The 20,030-nt window shown below is 42.3% G+C and overlaps 1 protein-coding gene across 7 annotated transcripts in view; it reads right to left on the bottom strand.

Annotated features, from left to right (window-relative positions):
* Positions 1–1,321: 1,321 nt before the first annotated feature.
* The window catches only part of LOC107224420 (nucleolysin TIAR), a 310,510-nt gene continuing 291,801 nt past the window's right edge, over positions 1,322–20,030 (bottom strand). For 6 of the 7 annotated variants that reach the window (XM_046744107.1, XM_046744102.1, XM_046744106.1 and 3 more), the window contains 5 exons: positions 10,789–10,969; positions 6,513–6,642; positions 6,064–6,311; positions 5,355–5,535; positions 1,322–3,683 (listed from right to left, as the gene is read on the bottom strand). In XM_046744107.1, coding sequence (XP_046600063.1) covers positions 3,642–3,683; positions 5,355–5,535; positions 6,064–6,311; positions 6,513–6,642; positions 10,789–10,969 — 782 coding nt within the window. In that variant the 3' untranslated portion in view covers positions 1,322–3,641. Of the gene's footprint in view, positions 3,706–5,354; positions 5,536–6,063; positions 6,312–6,512; positions 6,643–10,788; positions 10,970–20,030 lie in introns of all 7 variants that reach the window. The other variant, XM_046744103.1, reaches the window with a different exon arrangement.

The raw sequence follows: 20,030 nt of genomic DNA on the forward strand, positions 1-20,030 counted from the left end.
TCCCCGCGGGTAAAAGCGAGACGCGCGATTCAAAAATTATCCAAAAACGATATATTTCACACGAATATATGCGTTAGAAGCGGTAATTTATTCATTCGTTAAATGCATTATGTGTATATACCTATATATACAGAGTCAACTTTTCGTTGAATTGTCTATTTTTATTGTTGGGTTATTTTTTTATCATCACTATTATTAATATTATCGTTATCGATATCGTTATCTTTATCTTTATCTTTATCTTTATCTTTATCTCTATCTTTATCTTTATCTTTATCTTTATCTTTATCATCAACATCATCATCATCATCATTATTATTATTATTATTCCTGTTTTTGTTGTTGTTGTTGTTGTTGTTGTTGCTGTTGTTATTCTTATTATTATGATTTTCCCTTGTAATAAAAAAATTCAATTCCATTAAAAGAATTGTATTTCTCATTTTCAGGCCAACGAATTCTTCCGTATTATTTCGCTCCCACCAATAATCGCTCGTCTCGCATATCGCGGTTCGCTTCGGCCCTTTGATCGTTGCGTTTTGATACTGTGTGTAGGTATGTAATCGTCTCTCTAGGTTGTAGGTATAACACGTGGGAACGGGTGGTGTTGAGCTTATACAGAATTAAAGAAACTTATTACAAGCATGAAAATAATACAAAGCTGGGCTCCTTTCATTTCACCTACTTCAGCATAACTACCCATCGTATTTAGTTTTGATTTTCGAACTTATTTCTGGATTCGTTTGTGTTCTTTGGATGAATATTTTGATATTTCGTATCGTTTCAAATATACATGATCCGCGGCGATTCGCCGCCTAAATCGCGATCCTTACTACACAAATCAATTTCACTCATTTCCAAATGTATTGTAGTGCATATGTATGTATATTGTGTGTAGATCGTAGATATATTATATTCATAGCCCTCCTAGTATACCGCGTTTCGTTTCCACAATATTATACTTCCGCTCAGCGGACATATATGTATATAGTATAATATATGTATAATTTGCGATCATTATTTATAACTTATTATTTATATTTATACTCATATTTATGCATATAATATTTTTTTTCTTTTCATTAAATGTTTTTTCCCCTCTTACTTTATTTTTCCTAATCTAATTCGTGCGGTGTGCATATATATAATATATACCTATACGTATATGTATTGTATATAGAATTGTCTCTTCCTTCTTTCATCATCATCATATATATATATATATTTTTATATATATATATATATGTATATAGTCGCGCATGGGCGACACTGTGCAATATTGAATTCCTCGTGATTCAACGTTCTTTTTTTTTTTTTTTTTTTAAATTTTTTTTTCCTTTTTTGCTTTTATTTTGTGTAATTTTTTGGGTCTTTTTTTCTTATTTTTTTTCTTTCCCTTCTTCACCTCTCCGTAATGGTGATCGCGAGAGAGAAAGAGAGCGGGGAAATTCAAACGCGACCATTTTTCGAGATACGTCGTTGTCGTTTTCGACGCCGTAAAAGGAAGAAAAAAAAAGGAAAAAAACAACTTCACGCTACGTCGTGACGCCAGATTGCGTTAATGTTGATCATTTATCCTATATTCATACATCCAGCGAGAAACGTTTGAATCATTGTAAAAATAATCGGTGCAATAGATTGATCGATTGATTGACTGATGTATTTCACTTGTTTTCTTTGCACCGATTCACCACGATTGGCGAATAAAAGTTTAAATGTGTTTTGTAATCAAAAAAAAAAAAAAAATGTCATTGCGTATTTGAATTTCCACTAGGTTCGGTAAAAATACAAATGTTGAAGCAAAAAAAGAGTCAACGAGCGTAGAACCTAATACTACAATAGTTTCTGGTGACGACTCGGCGAGATGTAGGCATAATTCAAATTCTCAGTATACTGCGCTATGTAGGAAATATATTTCCATTTTTAATTGCACTTTCCTCGCCTTTGAATTTCTCTGCGCACTGATGGTTGTATATTTATATGATACATAACTAACTAACTAACTAACTAACTAACTAACTACCCGTCTATAGCTAAGGTAAGTAACTAACTACCCAACTAACTACCTAACAAACCAACTAACCAACCGGCCAACCAACTGACTAACCAGTTAACCAACTAACTATAACCACCTAACTATATCGGCTTTCAATACACGTAATTTTTTCTATTATATAATTTATACATATTTTACGCGTGTCTTTTAACTATTGCACACAGGCGATTCAGGGGTGCGATGCCTGCGCGACGTTCAGTTTTCAATTCGCAATTTCGGGTGTTGACCAGCGATCGGAGCTACGATTTTAGTTCACATTCAAGTTCGAGGCACGTATTGACACGTAACGGTCGATTAATCGTTACAATAATTAAAAAAAAAAAAAAAAAGAAACGGCGATTTTGCACGAGAGCCGTGAGTTGAAAAAAATTAGCATTTTTCGTCCCAAACGTTTCGCGAGGAGAGAATTGCTGCAGTTCGTATCGACCCCGTATTCAAAGACTCATTCGTTAGGTTAAGATTCCGCGACTCGTTCCAAGTTTTTGTTTCCTTTGCAATAATTTTATTTTATTTCCTATATTTGAGTTTATAAATCCCGTCTTGAATTTTGCGAAACAAATTACAATTACGTGCCTGGATAAAGACGAAACTACTTCAACACGTCAGATTCAACTCGAACGGTAAAAGAGAATATGACGAATCATGGTATTCAACGTTTTTCTTTTTTTACCAAAGATAAAACGCTTTCCTTCCCTTCAATTTTCTCTTTTCTCCTAAAAAACTACAGGCAAGTGGTCATTCAACACGCCGGTCTCTTGAAATTGCGCTACAACGTGGTTATTACCACAAGTTCAGATTCTACATTATACGAAACTGGCAAGATGCGTATCTCGTTAAATAAAACGGCAGCACCGCACCCCTACGCCACGTCAAATCATGCACTCATTGTCTGCAGTTACCGATAAACTAGCGCACGTAATATGACAATGGTAATAATAATAACAATAACAATAACAATAATAATAATAATGATAATGATAATAGTGGTACAATACGACACAGCATGACGACGATGATAGTCGAATGAGAACGATAATAGTAATAATAATAATAATAATGATGATGATGATGATGATGATGATGATGATGATGATGATAGTGATAATAATAATAATGATAATGATCACAATAATAGTGATAATAATGACAAGAGCGAAAGCAGAGTGTGCAATAATGTCATCAGAAACAACGCTGCGTCTTTGCTCCGTTTTAAAAGAGTCACGGGTATGTCCGTTGGCATAGTTTGGTGTGTCAGTAGCCAGCCAGCCAGCCTGGCAGCAATGGAACGCGGCTCCGTTCGACCCGCATCCGGAAGCCGTTCTCGGGTCAGCGTCAACGGAAGTCGCGAAGAGACGGGCCTTGGCGGAGGGATGGTTCCTCGGTGTGATCGGCGTCGGTCTCCTTCGCCGGCTCGTCATTTTCCTTCTTCTTTTTCTTCTCCTTCTCCTTCTCATTCTTTTCCTTCTTCTTCTTCTTCTTCTTCTTCTTCGGCGTCGTCGTTGTTGGGCGTACCTATTGCTGGGGAGGGGGAGGGGCTCAAACCGGAAGTGACGTAGCAGTGGTGTCGCTGGCGAGTGCGTGTTTACCATCACACTAGAAGACTAGGCGCCAGCCAGTCCTCATCCGCTAGCTGGACCGCAACCAAGAACACACTTTACCATTTGAACACACAAACGCTGATTAAGTATGGTGTCCGATCTCGAATTTAAATCATTTAGTATTCATCTAATTTACACGCGTGCCCACGTATGTGCAACTATCATTTACCAAAGCTCGCTACTCCGATACCATTCCCCATTTACCATCAAAGAAACAAAACGGGGATTCGAGAAGTTTGCCATTTGGAATTAACAAACACGAGCAAAGAACAAACCGTATAATATTGATGCAAATCGGCACATGACACAACTAACAAGATACGTATATACCTAATGTACATTACAAGTGAGGTATAAAAAATTTTGCGTACTTCGTGCAATATTCTAAATACGCGCAAAGCGCCAAAGTCTGATGGAACGTTTCAAAGCCCGATGCTTGCTCGATAAAGTTTATAGGCTATTCGAATTGTCGAGATAGAATTTGACAGGGAGATCGGTACGGTGCTGCAATTCTTTTTCTATCAAGCTTCGCGTAACTCTTTCCGGGTGGTTAGTTAGTGTATCGAATACGCGACCCCCTCTAGCTGAGCCGACCCTGCGCAGATTCCAATAGGCACTTAATCGAAATTGCCCCACTCGTCACGAGAACACTCTATAACCATCACGCTCCTCTGATGCAGGGGTATTTTATTTACCTGAGCATTCTCACGCGCGAAACTTTCGACTTTGCTTATTGCAGCCTGCACTGTAATTTATCGGTCTGAAACCCCGGACAACCCTTTCCGTATCGTTTGGAATTTGCATGAATATAGGATACAAGTTTTTCAGAAATCGCGAACCCAAATAAAATAATTTTCACTATTGAACCAGCAACGAAACCATACCACCATAATTACTCAATAATATAAACACACAAACATGCGCGTTAAAGTTAATGTATATTTGCATAGTACGGACATCAGATACACATGCGGATAGGTCTCGAGTGTCCGGCTTCACTTTATTACGAACCTTGAAGACCTCGTATATAATTGTAATTTATGTCAGAGATAAATTTTTTTTATTCCCTACTACAGGGACCTTTTCTTTTACTATCCCTTACCATTCTCACAAATTCTGAGGTACTGTCGTAAACAAAAGATCAGGACGTCGTCATATTTGTATTTACCGGATTCCGATTAAAGGTTGAAAATATTTCGAATACATGGCGGCTTTTAAGGTGAAATAGATTCAATCCGGACACTCGTTACATTATAAAAAACAAAAACCCAGATATTTCATAATATGGTGAACAAAATTCCATTGCAATAAGAATCATGCTGAAAATTCCACGGTGCACGGAGAGAAATTTTTGTCCAAATCCATAATCAACAGAGTCTTTTTTTCCTTCAGTAATGTACGGATTTCCAAACGTATGATAATATCGGAAATAATTAAATAGTGAGTGAAAAATTTATAGACAAAAGCGTGCGAATTACAAGACAGTTATCAAACGTATATAAAAAACAAACACGTTCCTAACTCGACGAGCCGATACTCCGAGACCCAGACTGATTTTTTTCTCAAGGCATCCCAGTCAAGGTGGGTGAACAAAAAAAAAAAAATAACAACACCAAGTACGAAATTATTCGACTGAAAAATATACAGTCTGTGCCTCGCAGCCGTCGAATTCAGGGAATTACTTATACGGGGTAGAAACCGACCTGGAACTGTTGCATGGGGTAGGCCATCATCTGGGCGGGCGGGGGCGGGGGTGGTGCTGCCGCCTGGACGCCGGGGGGCGCCGACACGGTGGTTGCGTGGTGCGGGGGAAGCTGGGGGCCTCCGGGAAGTCCCTGGCCCCAACCAGCGGCCGTTCCCGCCGCATGAACACCCATCCCCATCCTGCGGGAGGAAGAAAAAGGGTAAAAACCAAGGACGAGGCGTCTTTGGATACGAAAGTACGACAATCCCGGTGTATAACAATTGAATACCAGCGAATGAACAAATTGTCGAAGTCAAAGTACGTAATCTATAGGTGTGTGTGTGTGTGTATACTAGATATGTTCTTAAGGGCAGTGAAATCGAATTTCGATCATCGCACCCCTCAAATTGGTTCGAAATAATTTAACGAAATGTTGCATTTTTTTTTCTTCCATATTTACCTACCCCTAAAAATTACAAGAAAAAGTAACGCTTGCTAAGTGTGGGTAAATATGGAGGAGGAAAAAAAAACATACGTAAAATTTTTTTAAAATCATTTCGAACCAATTTTAGGGGAGCGACCATCGAAAATCCAATTCACTCTTCCTAAGGACATTTCCAATGTATACCCACGGTGATTTTGACATGACGGTTCGTTCGTTCACCGCTATATTTGCCCTACTCGAAAAGTGATCAGATATAGCGGGTAGTATCACGTGTTTCGCTCACCCCATGTATTGGGCCTGTTGGTACCCCGCGAACTGTCCGTAGGTGTAACCCTGCATCCCCTGGAGGAATCCACCTGCGGCCTGCATCTGTGTCGCGGTTGTCGGATACGACTGGGGTGGATACCAGTAGCCGAGCTGTCCGGCACCGCCGATTCCACTTCCGACCCCCGCCACCCCCGCGACTCCAGCTGCGGCCGCAGCGGCTGCCGCCGCCGCCGCGTAGTAGGGGTAGGTCGCTGAGGTGAGCGTCTGCGGGGTGAAGGGAAGAGAAGAGAAGAGAGAGAAGTGAGAGGACGTTGAAACGTTGAAACGTTCGCAATCACGGTAACTCCTGGATAATTGCGGGTGGAAGAGGAGGAGGAAGGAGGCTGGCGGCGAAACGACCACCCTCCACCCCCCACCTCGACCCCCGGCATCCCGTGGAAAATAAAATTACCGCTCCGTTCTCACCTGTCCGGTTTGCTGGGCGTTGTTCGGATCTCCGCTCTCCTTTCCCCAGCTGCACTTCACCGTCTGTCCGTTTATGTCGGTGTTGTGGACCGCGACTATGGCGTGCGTCGCCGATTCTTTCGTGGAGAACCTGCGGGAGGCGGGGAATGAATTGTATTTATCGATTCTAAAACTTACCAGACTCACATCAATCACGACATCCCTCGTCGTACGGTGTATTTGCCAAGTAATATATTTTCTGCAGTATCGAGAACGAGCGGAGAATCGATTCCAGTTACGATACCCGTGCACCCCACTGCAGGGTGAAGTGCGTTACGGGTAATTATTCTCGGTTCGGTGTAATGTACGCGATATACAATGTATGTATATACACATACATGCATAGGTATGTACGTGCCCAAGTAGAAACCGCGGCTTTTTATCATCCCCGCGATTCTTATCTTATCCGAGATTTCTATAATGCGTACGTGACTCAGCGGCTAGACGGTTGTGCCGAAAACCGTAACGTGTCGACGGATTGGAGGGTGAGGGGAGCGCGTAAAAAAAAAAGAGCCGTCCGATAGGCGGGCCCCGTTTTTAACGGGGCATTATACAAGTAATCTGGACTGCACACGCTTGTGCTCTCCGAGAGTTAAGAGTTAATAAAATGTTTCTATTATCGCGGGGGCTAGGAAGGTTCAACCCTGCAGATGGTTGAGTTAAGGGTTCGTTGCGTAAGAGATCGACTTCTTTTCTCTATCTTTCTCTCTCTTTTTCCCGCCGCTGTGCGGGACGTAAAATGGCAAATGGGGAAAAACGGGGTAAGGATGTAATGGCTGGAGGGAAAAGCTCACCCCCGTCCCCGGGGAAAACGGGATACGAACAGACGCGTCGCCCGGCTACCGTGCGGCATTATGAATTGCTATCTGCCGGGCGTCGTATATCGAAATATGTATATCCGAAGGGATCAGAGGTGGCGTTTTTCACTCCGCCTGCTTTTCCTGCCTTCGTGCTCTGTAGCCGGAGCCGCGTCAAGATATACCCAGGCAAAAGAGAGGAAGAGGATGGCGTCCGCCAATTTCCATCGCCAAAGTTCGAATCGTTTCTTATGAGATTTTCCGATGCCGTTTTCATATAACCGAACGTCTGCAGTGTATACACGCGTATAAAGGCGAGGTAACTCCGCGTGAGTCGCCTTTTCTCTCGTACAGCGCGCGTGCCTCTTTACATTATATTCTTACGTCGAATGAAAGGAAAACGTTTTCCATTCGACCAAAAAATCGCGTACCTTTTACGTAATAACTTCTGGGCAATAAATGTCTGGCGATATCGAAACGTTGAATGACTATCGATCCCGAAACGGAGCGTTGCATCGAGGCTGTAAGATCGAGCCGCCGGCGGCCGTTGACTCGGCTAGTCGTTGAATACGCGAATATTAGCGTTCGCTAATTAAAACTATGCCGGCTGCCCGACGACGGTTCGCGAAAAATAGCGGGTGAAGTTCGAGAGTAAAGGGCGAGTCGCGGGGTCGGGAAATTTCGCGGTCTGCAAATTGAGCGGTGGTGTACCTACCCACGGATGCCGGCATTCGGCGAGCCGAGGGTGACTGGCTAATTCGTTGATTAAAAATTCAAATGAACCTGGAAGACTGAGTTTCGCTCGGTGGAAGGATACGTGCATGATTCGCGGGAACTCCGGAGGGAGAGGGGGGGGGGGGGGGGGGGGGTGAAGGGGGGTGAAGGGAGGTAAAAAAAAATCGCTCAATTCGTTTGAAAATCACGGGTTGGACGGGACACGGACGGGGGCGATGTGCGAAAAAGTTTGAAAGAGTCGGAAAATAAGGCGCGCGAGTTCTTGCCGGGGGCGCGAAAAAGGATCCCGGCCGCTTCAAAGTCGCCGCAGGTCTGACGGATACCCGGACTTTTGTGTCCGGGCTGCGAGGGTTTGTTGGGGGTTGTTTGTTTGTTCTCTGTGCGCGGGGGCGGTTTTATTCAACTTTTCCGCATCGGGGTTGAGGCGGGGAATTAAAAGCCGACGAATCGCAGGTGAAACTCTTGGCATCCGAAAGGGGGAAATTGTACGTCGATTTGCAGTGCATATAAGCGACGTTTGTACGACGAACGGTAATTATTCTGGGCAGCCGAGCGCGAGCCATTTCTTTGTACGCGGAAATGGGCCGAGAGTGGAGGGAAATTGACATTCATATAGAACGGAAAAAGCTCGGAGTTACTTCGGCCGAGGCGCTCTCCCGAGTTCTTTTCTTCTTTAACCTTTTCTTTTTCACCCTTCTCACTTGCCTTTCCTTGTACCGGGGCGAATCACTCCCGAGGAAATTGATCCGGGTGTTCGAATCTGTTGCAAACGTCAACGTTCAATCGACGAAACGATCATCGCTAGGGGAGGAGAGCGAACGACGACGTTTGCTGTCTGCGGTTACGCGCCTCTGCGATTTTTACTTCACTCGAGAAAAATTGGCGCGGGTAATTGATGCTCTGTAGATTTGATCGAATGCGGAAATTACGAAGCGGAGCACTAACCGAACCCGAATATTGTGCGGGTAGAAAATTTAACACGTAATTATAGACATTTAATTTCACTCGGTTACTAATTAAACAGGCTCGATAGTCAATGGCAGAATTTCAACCGGTTATACATGAATGACCGAGTGGCAATCAACGATGGAATTTCACCTGCTTGATATTTGGTGGAATGATCACAGAGTGGTGAAATAACGCGGGGGATCGGGATATTATTTTCGATCAGAAATGAACCGCGGCGTTTAATCAGAAGTACGAGGTTCAGGCCCAATTGCGAATCGAACAACATCGAGTAGCTGCTGCGGTTCTAACAACGCGAGAATTGAAGAGGTTGAAATCGACGTAATCAAATACCGTATTCGAATTTTAATAAATCATCGTAAGCCCTCGTCTACGTTGAAGCAGACGCGCGTGCCGCGCGTGTGTCGGTGAATTGGCTCAAACGCGACTTTCACGCGGTAAAAAACCCCGGCGTGCACACACGCGTCGATCGATTCGCGAGCGGGGGATGTTACGTAGAATTAAATAAAAGCGAACCCTTACTCGTAATTGAATTATCAACTTTACCGCGTTATCAGGGCTTTCAGTCTACCCGGCCGCGTTGAAAATGAGAAAGTGAGAAAAGAAGAAAAAAGAAAAACAAAACGCCACCGGCAATTTATCCATACAATCAACAACATTCCCGCCGATCGATAAAACTCGAATTTCAAACGTCTACTTTGCGATTAGACCATGCACATACCTATTATACCGCACGTTTCTGAATAGGTCACTGTGTAATTTGCTAATGGCGAGCATATTCCGTGACAGACATACGTATATGTTCGTATATCGAATGCTCGCGGCGCGTGTCTTTCGGGTTAGTCACGGCGAAAAAAGAATCGCGTCGACGAACCCCTTGAGACGAATTGATTCTCGTTTTGGAATTTTGAAAACACGTGATCTTACCTGTAATGTTTGGCACTCGGTTGGTATGAAAAATTAGCTGCTTTTGGAAGATACGGCATGGAATTTTTGGAAAATAACCGTTTCGACGAATCGAATGCTTACAAAGACATCCGCCACATCCGTCACATATTTCGTTCCGAGAGTTTCCAGCCCCTGAAAAATTGTGCGATCCGTGGTGTAAAAATAGCAAACGAATCGACCCCCGTAGAGCCAAGGAGAAAGAACGAAGCCAAGACTCTCGAGACTTTGGGACTTTGGTTAACTCGTCGGTGTGAGGGGGGGGGGGGGGGGGGGGGGGGGCGGTAAGAGCATGCATGGGCACATACGGACCGTAAATCGTGGTGATCGCTTCTAGGCTCGTGCCTCCGCTTTGCGGCGGCGGTCGCGTGTGTCCGGCTTGCGTTGGTGGTCGTGGGGATCGCGGTGCAAATTGATAGTCCGTGCAGATCGTGATCCAGCACGTGAATCCTCGAGGAACCGAGCCGGAAGGTATCCCTGGAGTTATACGATATCGCGTATCAAGCTACACCGAAACTAAGTACGGAATCGACCAATAAATGCACCGCGATGGCCGATTCATCTCGAAAGATTAAGGGCAGACGTACGCAGAATCAGTTACGATCTACAACCCCTACAGAGATTTACGCCGTTCGCTTACGCGGTTCCCTTCCTCATTCCGTCAATCGCCGACGTTATTACGCGATAAATTCTTTTCACATACCGAACGACGAGGGATGAATGTATGAAAAATCAAGGTAACACAACGTACGCATGTTGAAATATTATTATATTCACAATGTTATTCCACTCACCTGACAAACGCGTATCCCTTATCCTTGAAGACGCGTATCTCCTGTATGGAGCCGAAGGGCGAAAAGGTTTTCTGCATGAGTTCTTCGGTGAGACCGTTTGTGAGGCCTCCGCAGTAGACGGTGCAGTTTGTGGGGCTGCTTTGATTATAAACTTCGTCGAAAGTGAGCGGCTTTGAGTTTGCTGTAAGCAGGGGAACAACTACCTCTTAGCTGATATTCCGAGTAGGTCGGTTGGTAAAACCTCGGATGACTCGCCGGCTCGCCAAACGCCAAAGCCAGACGCTTTCGCCCCCCCCCCCCCCCCCCCCCTTCATCGCCCTTCTTTTCATCTCTCGTCAATTTTTTATCCCCCCCCCCTCGATCCCTGCTTTCAAATCGCGCATCTTACGGCACGAAAGTTTCGTTAAACGAAGACATCGCCGGTGAATCCCTTTCCCTCCCTTTGTTTTCTCCTCGAGTGAAGCGGCGTCGCGTCGGGCATCGGCGTTGCGTGACGCTTGCGAGGGAGGCTGGTTTCGTTTGGTTCGGTTATAGGCAAAGCGTGTATTATGGGTATGTACGCCGGCCCGTAAGTATATAAGACAAAGTGCCGGGGATTCCCGGTACACGCATGCCCGGGTGTACATACCCGACTACACGCGTACAAACACACACACAGACGCGCGCGAAATGCGATAAATTCAAGAGCGAAGACGACCCCGACCACCGTCTTGTACAGTGTACGTACCCACCGCAGGTATACGTGCATTACGTGCGATACATCTACGTGTACTCGATGTTATACTCTATCTTGGAAATTCTCAAGTTATTATTCAGCCCGAAATTGCGCGGGTGGATGATACCGTGCGTGCGATGCGCACGTAAAGATTAGCCGAGTCACCTACCTGCGATCTTCGTGCCTATTAATAATATATGTTAAGTATTTGTGTCAAAATTTCTTATCATTTCTATTACGTTATTCCAGTTCTTCATACGCATCGTAGATGTATATCGTACCGAGGTAGGACTGACTCTGGGTCACGTCTACACCCCTGAATTCATCGCTGGCCCGATATAATGTATACGGTGTACGTTATGCGATTATATATAGTGCGCAGAAGCGTGTTAATATTATAAATTGCAACTATGATAATTATTATTTCATACTATATAGAATATTGGACGAAAAAGTGTTATTTAAATTTTATAATTGTGGAGAAAAAAATAAATTTTATGTACCAATTATTTTCAAGAGCATATCACACAGAGGTGGAAAAGACGAAGGAGACAGAAAATTCGAATTGAAAACGAAATCAAAATACTACGTAATGTGGAAAGACGTACGATATGTATTATGTATACCTATGTACATACACAGAGAGACAGAGAGAGAGAGACGGAGAGAAAAAGAAGAAAACGATAGTAATGAAAAGTCAATCAACGATGTATAAAATACGATACTATATAAATATACTTGGACGAAACGTTCACAGTATACACAAATTTCCATACAGTTATACACACAGTATGGGCTCAATGCCTAATTACATGTACATACTATACACACTATGTGACAATACATACAGAATAAAATATGTTAGTGGGTAGACACAATAATAATACATATATTTAGGTAAGAAAATGATGGAGGAATATGCTTGAAAAGAGAGAAAGTAAAATCTGAAAAAAAAAACAAAAAATGATTAAGTAAAATACGAAAGAAACGAAACGATAATAAAAAGAAATAATCGTTTTCGTAAACTAGGAGAGTAAATCGTACTCACTAGAAATTCTCAGCATCATCCTTACGTATATTGTATTATCCAAATAGCTGTACTTGTTGTATACGTATAATTAACGAGCGAGATCCCAGTCAATATTATGCCGGGTGTCTAGCTGGGTAGTTACTAATTCCTCTATTTCTATCTACGCACGCGGCTGAAGAACGCTGAGTGGTTATACACAGACTCTACTAAATCCACATCACTCTGTGTGAACGGAAGAGACGTGTACACGTATATATATAATGTATACGTATCACCTGTGCGTTGAAGAGAGTGCAGGGACGGGAGGTAGAGAAAGAGAACGGAGGAAAAAGAAAAGCAGAAAGGGAAAAAGTGAAAAAAAAAAAAAAAGGGAACGAGATGTAAGCGTAGGGTGGCAAGGAGGGAGAGAAATAGCGAAAAAAAAAGAACGCTGAACAAAACTCGGCGCAGAGAGAATTCATGATGAGGGTAAAACCACCCTCGTCGGTTTCAAAGGTCTCCCATATAACCCTGGCTACATCCACTGGAGCGCTTACAACACACTATAACGCGGTGTTATATACGCCTAGAACCCGCGTATGCCATCAAGTATAACGTAGTGAATCTGCACACGAGAATCTATGCATATCCCTGCTTCTATATTCAACCGTGCAGCAACGCCGGCTATAAGGTACTCTGACGTAAGGGCGGAAGTACACGCGCCTCTCTCCGTGTTCCAGACGTAGACTGCACCCGCTGCATATTTAACCTCTATACTCGTATCTGCGCCGAGGAAAGATGATGGTACACGATTCTGAGTGAAAAACTTGACGATTGTTATACCTGCTTCAACCGATTTTTACGCCATTCGAATACCTGTCGACTTTTCGTCGCGCAATTTTTTTCTCCTTCATTCGAGATGGCGGTACTTTTTCAATCTCGCCAATCTTCACCCCGACTCGCCGTTTTAAGGTCAGCGGGTCGGTTTTTTATCTTGGAATTTTTTCGAAACCACATTTTAATCATTCTTTGGCTAACGTTCGCAATGACTTTCCGATCAATTTTTGAACTCCGGCGATTTGTCACATCGACAGACTTGGCAAATATATTTAGTCCAAGTTTAAAGTAAATCAGATAGGATTGCAAGAATATTTTAACTATCTTCACCAGCACTATGTCGAATTTCTCATTTTAAAAGAAGAAAATTTTTTTTTCTGTTCATCAGGGAGAATAATCATCGAGTGAAAATTTGAGGAAACAGGCGTGTTAAAGCCCCTAAAATTCCCCCCCCCCCCCCCCTCCCCCCCGGGGATCAGCTAGCTCGGTACACGGGTGCTCGTTTAACGCTGCAACGAGCTGGATGTCCGTAGAGCCGAGCGGGTCGTTTGTTATCTCGGTTTCAGGTATGTCGGTCGTCGCTCCATGTCACGGGAAGATGAAGCTCTCCGCTCGAGCCCGCCGACAAGAGTTTCCTGGGCGAGGGCGCGTGTGGCCGGCCTATATCCACATCCAGCCCATTAGGCAGCTGATTACACGGACATCCCGTCCGCGCGGGGTGACGCGACACGCGGCGATGCACCGACGTAGATTACCCACCCCCACCCCTATCCCCCATCCCCGCAGTCAGCTGCCGCGAGTCTATAACTTTCAGGGGGTGTCCGCCAGTAGGAATACGAGAGGGATTTTGGGTCCAGATTCCTACTATCGACACTTACCGGCATCTTGCCCAGACTCAAGCCTTTCTCCGTTATACCTTGACCGTTGGTAGGAGGTAAGACAGTGAGATTGTTGGTAAAGCAGCGTGATTTTGACCACCGGTCGATAAAATTGTCGACAAGACAGTGTGGTTCGAATTTCGGTAGATGAAATTGTTGGTAAGGCAGACCGATTGTGACCTTCGTGTAGGTACAGCAGGAGTCGATTACTGTAACGTCATCGAGGAGAAGGGTTTGAGTCCGGATGAGACGTCGTCAAGGGTCGGCAGTAAGAATCTAGACCCAGAACCCCCCTCGTATCGCTACTTCCACCTCTTATTTTTCGCTTTCGGTCATCCGCTACACCTAGTTTCGATTTTTCGAACCCGCGGGGTGATGAAAGGCAGGGCGTGTATTTGATGACGAAGTCCGTCCGTCGGGCAAGGTGAATTATTTGAGTTCTGGTAGGCGAGGGTCGTGTGTCGGGGGCGGCAGGGGCGGTGCTCGTAACTTATCGGGAACTTGTCGCGCGGCCGCAAATACACGGATATGAGCGGAAAGAGAGCGTAGAGATAGCGAGTGGGGCGGGGTGAAATGACGGGGGCGATGATGCGGAGGCACGCGCGCTTACTTTTATGGGGATTCGTATGGGGCGTGAAACCCGAACCGGAAACGCGTGCACGCGCCGAAACCCGAGCACTCTGTAGCAGCCACAGCGAGCAATAAAGTAACGGATCACAAATTCTGATATCTAGGCAGGTATTATACACGCTTCTTGTGCTCCGATATCGATTCTGTTGAAATACAAATTTCCGTACAGGAATGTATAGCCGGAGGAGGCACTATAACGCGAGATTAGGGGCCATTCAAATATTTTGTCACGTTTTTTTTCGCGGCGGGGTTTCAGGAAAGAGGATTTCTCAATAACGACCCGGTGATTTAGGCAACTTACGGCCGGGGAGGGGGAACGAAATTTGTTGTTCTACACTCCGTTGCCGCGTGAAAATGAGATAAAGAAAATTTTTTTTCAACTCGTGAAAATTCGTTTTACGATTTTAGCGTCTCAATTTTAACGCAATATCACGTGAGCGCCGTTTAACTGCGTTGTCGAAGTTGATCGGGTTGACAGAGCAATTTCTCGATAAGGAAGAAGAAAAATGTGTATAACAATGGAAGAACCGATGCAACTTTCGTTGCAAGAGATTCGATTTTTAACGAGATTTTTACTCGATCAACGGAACGGAATACGAAAGAAAAAGAAATACAGGGTTGATTTTTATTCAAGATAAAATGAATAACCGAAATAAAGCGTAACAAGCAAAAAATCTATATGAACCGACGTTTCATATGCAACGCGCGTAAAATGTACATCTCCTTTCACAATATTTCACGATATTATACACAGATATACGCGTGTGCGTCTGTATGTATGCTTACGGCAGATTGCACCATTACCTGACATCTGAAGATTGACGTCCAAGTGTCGATGCGAGCATGGAAAAGTCGGCTGAAAATTAGTCATATTCGTACCTACATACGCATACAGATATCCACGCACACCCGCTTACGCGTGTGTATGAAAAATTGGCGAAATTTTGACGCGGAGGTAAGAAGCAAAAAAAAAAACATCGAAGCAGACGTCACATTATTCGCGTTACACGTTTCAGCTTGAAAAAAGGTGGAATAACACGTGTAAATAAAATACCGTCGTTGTAAGTACTTTGACAAGTGAACGAAAGATTGTATCCTTTGATGTGATTTGAAATTGGTTTATTTTATTCTTCAAAAAATTACGTACACAGATAATCAATCTGATATTGTCAATTAACCGCGAGTTTCATACGCTATCCTATAATTAAGGACGAAAAGAGGAACTTTGTAGAAATAAAATGCGTCTCCGACAGCTTCCGGGGCTGGCGTTGTAGGTAAGCCACAGGTATGTAGGTACATGCAACGCACCGCATCCCTCGACTCCGGCACGTTGACGTTGTTCAAGCGGAACGATTTTCGCGGCGTCGCGCCCAATCGAACCGCCACACCTTCTGATTGATATTAATTGGAAATCACCCGCTCGCTGCACCCCGACTCACACGTCGTTCGCCCATTTGTTCAACACTTTGATCACACCCGGCTTCCGGTCGACCGCAGCCTCGGTTCGCTAGTCGATCGAGTAATTCTAAAACGGCCCTATTGCGGCAGGTAGCGGTTATCCTTTTCCACCTTGCTTCGCACTGCCGAATCTGCTTTTTATTCATATTTTGAAAGAAGAGATTGTGTGGAAAATAATTGATTTTTGTAAACGACGATCAAATTGTTTCTCACGGTAGTTTTCATAAACTATTTTCTCTTTTTGTTTTCTACATTTCTCTTCCTGAATATTATTGCACGTTGTAACAAACGGGGCGACCTTTTTGCGAGTCTTTTTTATGAAGAACGTAGAAGAAAAAATTTGGAATGAAAATATTCCTTACCCGTTACCTTCCTTATTCTGTAACCCTTGGATTTCACCAATTTAATTCTCGTATCAGGAACATGCGCGCAAGATATTGTATGTGACCGATGCCGTTACATTCATAAAAAGTGAACGAGTAAGATGAAGAAAAAATTATAATATAAGTGTCATACGTACAAGGTAGTATAGTATTAATTATGAAGCATGCGGTTATACGAAGCCAATTGATATAATACGTATTTTGAAAAGAATAAATTACCACTCAGAGGACTATCAATTTCCTGTATGAAACATGACAAATCAACCGACTCTGGCTCGTGAATATAACGATGATGATAATGATATATCGAAAAAATATAAGTCTAAAAAATATACAACGTCTGCGTATACGTATCCGATATACCTAGTATATAATTCAGCACCCGTCATAAGTTACAGAGTAAGATGCGAACAGGTAAATGTTCCGGATTTGAATAAAGTGTGTCCGATTGAGTGGAAAAAAGAGTTCGAAGAAAAATAAAAATAACAGAAGATCGAGGGACGATTACAGAAGTGACAAAAAACAGACGTAAGAAAAGTATTAACGATGTAACCCGTCGGATGATTGAAAAATAGATGTGGCGTTGACTTGAAACAAATTCACTGTCGTTTGTAAGTAAGGTAGAGATGTAACGTGTTGAATATGTCTCGCCAGAAATTCATCGATAATGTAAATAAATATGTGTGCATCTATCAAAGTGAATGGAAATTGATTCAACTTCGTATGGTAAATAACTAATAGGTATAGTATAACTAATAACAATGAATAATAAAAATATCGAGATCAAAATAAGTAATACATACAGTATGTAAAAATGATATAATAATAGTAATGGTAATGATAATAATAATAATAATAATAATAAAATTTAGAGATAATATAGTATGATGTAAGAGTATAAATAGAAGGATATTCAAGTTAAACAATTAAGTGAGTATACAAATAATTAGGTAAGTATATAATAAGTGAGTAAATAAGTGAGTTAGTGAGTATAAGTAGATCTTCATCTAATATAATAGCAACGATGATGATGATGATGATGATGATAATAATAATAATAATAATAATAATGATAATAATAATAATGATAATAATAATATTAATAATAATAATAAGGACAAATGAGAGTTTCAAGATAGCGTTTTGGATTTTTGATTAATTTTGTTTGTTTTTGTTTTTGGTACACTTACACACTTGCTAAATCCCACCCTCTCTTTCATAGTTATCTCCTTAACTCCTGCAAACACCCTCCTGCAAAATATCCTGATTAAAACGAAGTGTCGATAAAGTTTTATTTATTTTCACATCATTCGATTTCTCCGTTTTTCATACTCGAATCGATTAACTTTCAACTTCTCCTCCTGTCTTTTCCTGAGTACTTTATACTGTAAATTTTCTCTCTTACACTCCCTCGCACTCGATATCTCGCATATTCTTTTTCGTCCAAAAATGTCATCGAATGAAAAACCATCGCAGCCTCGCCAAAGCGATCAACGTATATTTCGGATTCCGAGGTCAGCGTGTAAAATCGCGCAATTCCACATTTTCCGCACACTGATACGTTAATTTCAACTCCATGCCGAGAACGTTGCGGATATTTCGTAAATTGAATATCGCCTCATTACCGGGGGTCTTTCCGCACGTCCAACACCGCGTATAATGTAACCGTATCACGGTCGTTTCTTTTTATCTTCAAACTCGCGGTGAATCTTCAATGAAGAAAAATATCACCGATAACGCGACCCACGTAGGATCGATATATAAGTTATATATATTTGTATGCACGTCTCTACGTGTGCGTTACACAGACGCAGCCTGTATTGCTTCACGTCCCCGGAAAGAAGCGGTTCGAACAATTCAACGAAACGACGACCCTGTTGTGTCAGCTGCGGGCTGCGGTATCGTATACAGGTATAATACAATGTCAACGGAGCAATTTTATCGTCCCGATATACTAACGATAAGATCTATTCCACAAAGCCTTAAATTCCTTACCACTCACTGGCTATACACGGGGTGAATTCCTATCGTAAGAAATTTCACCGCAATTTATGCCGCTGAAACTTTTACTCTTCTTCGATAAATATTTTTATTACTTCCCGTCTCTTTGCACTCTCCTTTCAATCTCTGATCAAGATAAGCGATTATAGTTTGAATTAAATGGTCTGGGAATTATCAGCGAGATTTTTTCTTTCATGGATACATGCGGAAGTTGTGAAGAATTTTTCTTTAACACGCATGATTCGTGATCTGAAAGTCGATTCGAACCTTTGGAAGCGTTGAAAATACCCTGAGATGTGAAATTTGAAAAATTTGAATTAAATAAATAGCGAAGAGGTCAAAAAACGTCAAGAAAAGGAAGACGATTCGTTTGACTTAATTTATTATAGTTATTTTTGTTCCGACATACGTATTCTCGACATTTATTCTCAAACACTTGGTTACTCGAAACTCGTAAAGAGAAACGCTGCCACGGTACATCGCGAGGTTCTGGCTAAAGTTAGTGTTCCGGCGAATTTGAGTAAGGCTGAAGAATTATTTCTTGGCACGCAGAATCGAAGTAGCGTCATTGTCCACGAAAATATGTTAAGATACTTTGTTGACGTTGGACCTTAAATAACTTTTGAATGATTAGTTTTATCGTAAAATGATACGAGACCATTTTCGCAGATCGTTCAATTCCCTACAAACATACGTTATGATTTTATTAGTACACTAATGCATTGACGAGTTGTAAAATTCCAAAGTTGTAAAAGAAACTTTCGCATGTTAATCAAATGGGAAATAGAAAATCGCGATGATACGTCTCTAAATATTAATGTCAAGAGCTCAAACTTGAACAGCATTCGTTTTTCGTAATTTGGAAAAATATTTTTTAGTTGAATTTTGAAAAAAAAGCCCCTTCTTTTGATTCGTTCCGATATATGTACACAATATACATGAGTGTGTGTGCGTTTAAGAGATACTATAAGTTGTGTAATGAATCGTTTAAAACTGTGCAACACACATTCATGCAAGATATTATAGAATATTGATCGATAACATAATTAAAACAAGACAAAAGATAGAGAAGAATCTCGAGTTACGTACTCAACTACTTACACTCAAGAATGGTAAAATTCTCAGGTGTTTGAAACATGGCAGACTTTCAGATTTCGCAACAGAGGCAACTCAGCGCGAAATAAAATTGTCATCGGTGAGAGATTCTAAACGATTGTACCGAGAGTTATGTGGTAATTGAAAGAGCAAAGTTGTAAAGGGAGAAAATTGAAAATTGACACATGAGAAAAAAAAAAAAAAGAAAATGAGAAAACGCGGTCCAGGCGTAAGTG

This window comes from Neodiprion lecontei, chromosome 6 (assembly GCF_021901455.1).
Source record: "Neodiprion lecontei isolate iyNeoLeco1 chromosome 6, iyNeoLeco1.1, whole genome shotgun sequence".
NCBI lineage: Eukaryota > Metazoa > Arthropoda > Insecta > Hymenoptera > Diprionidae > Neodiprion > Neodiprion lecontei.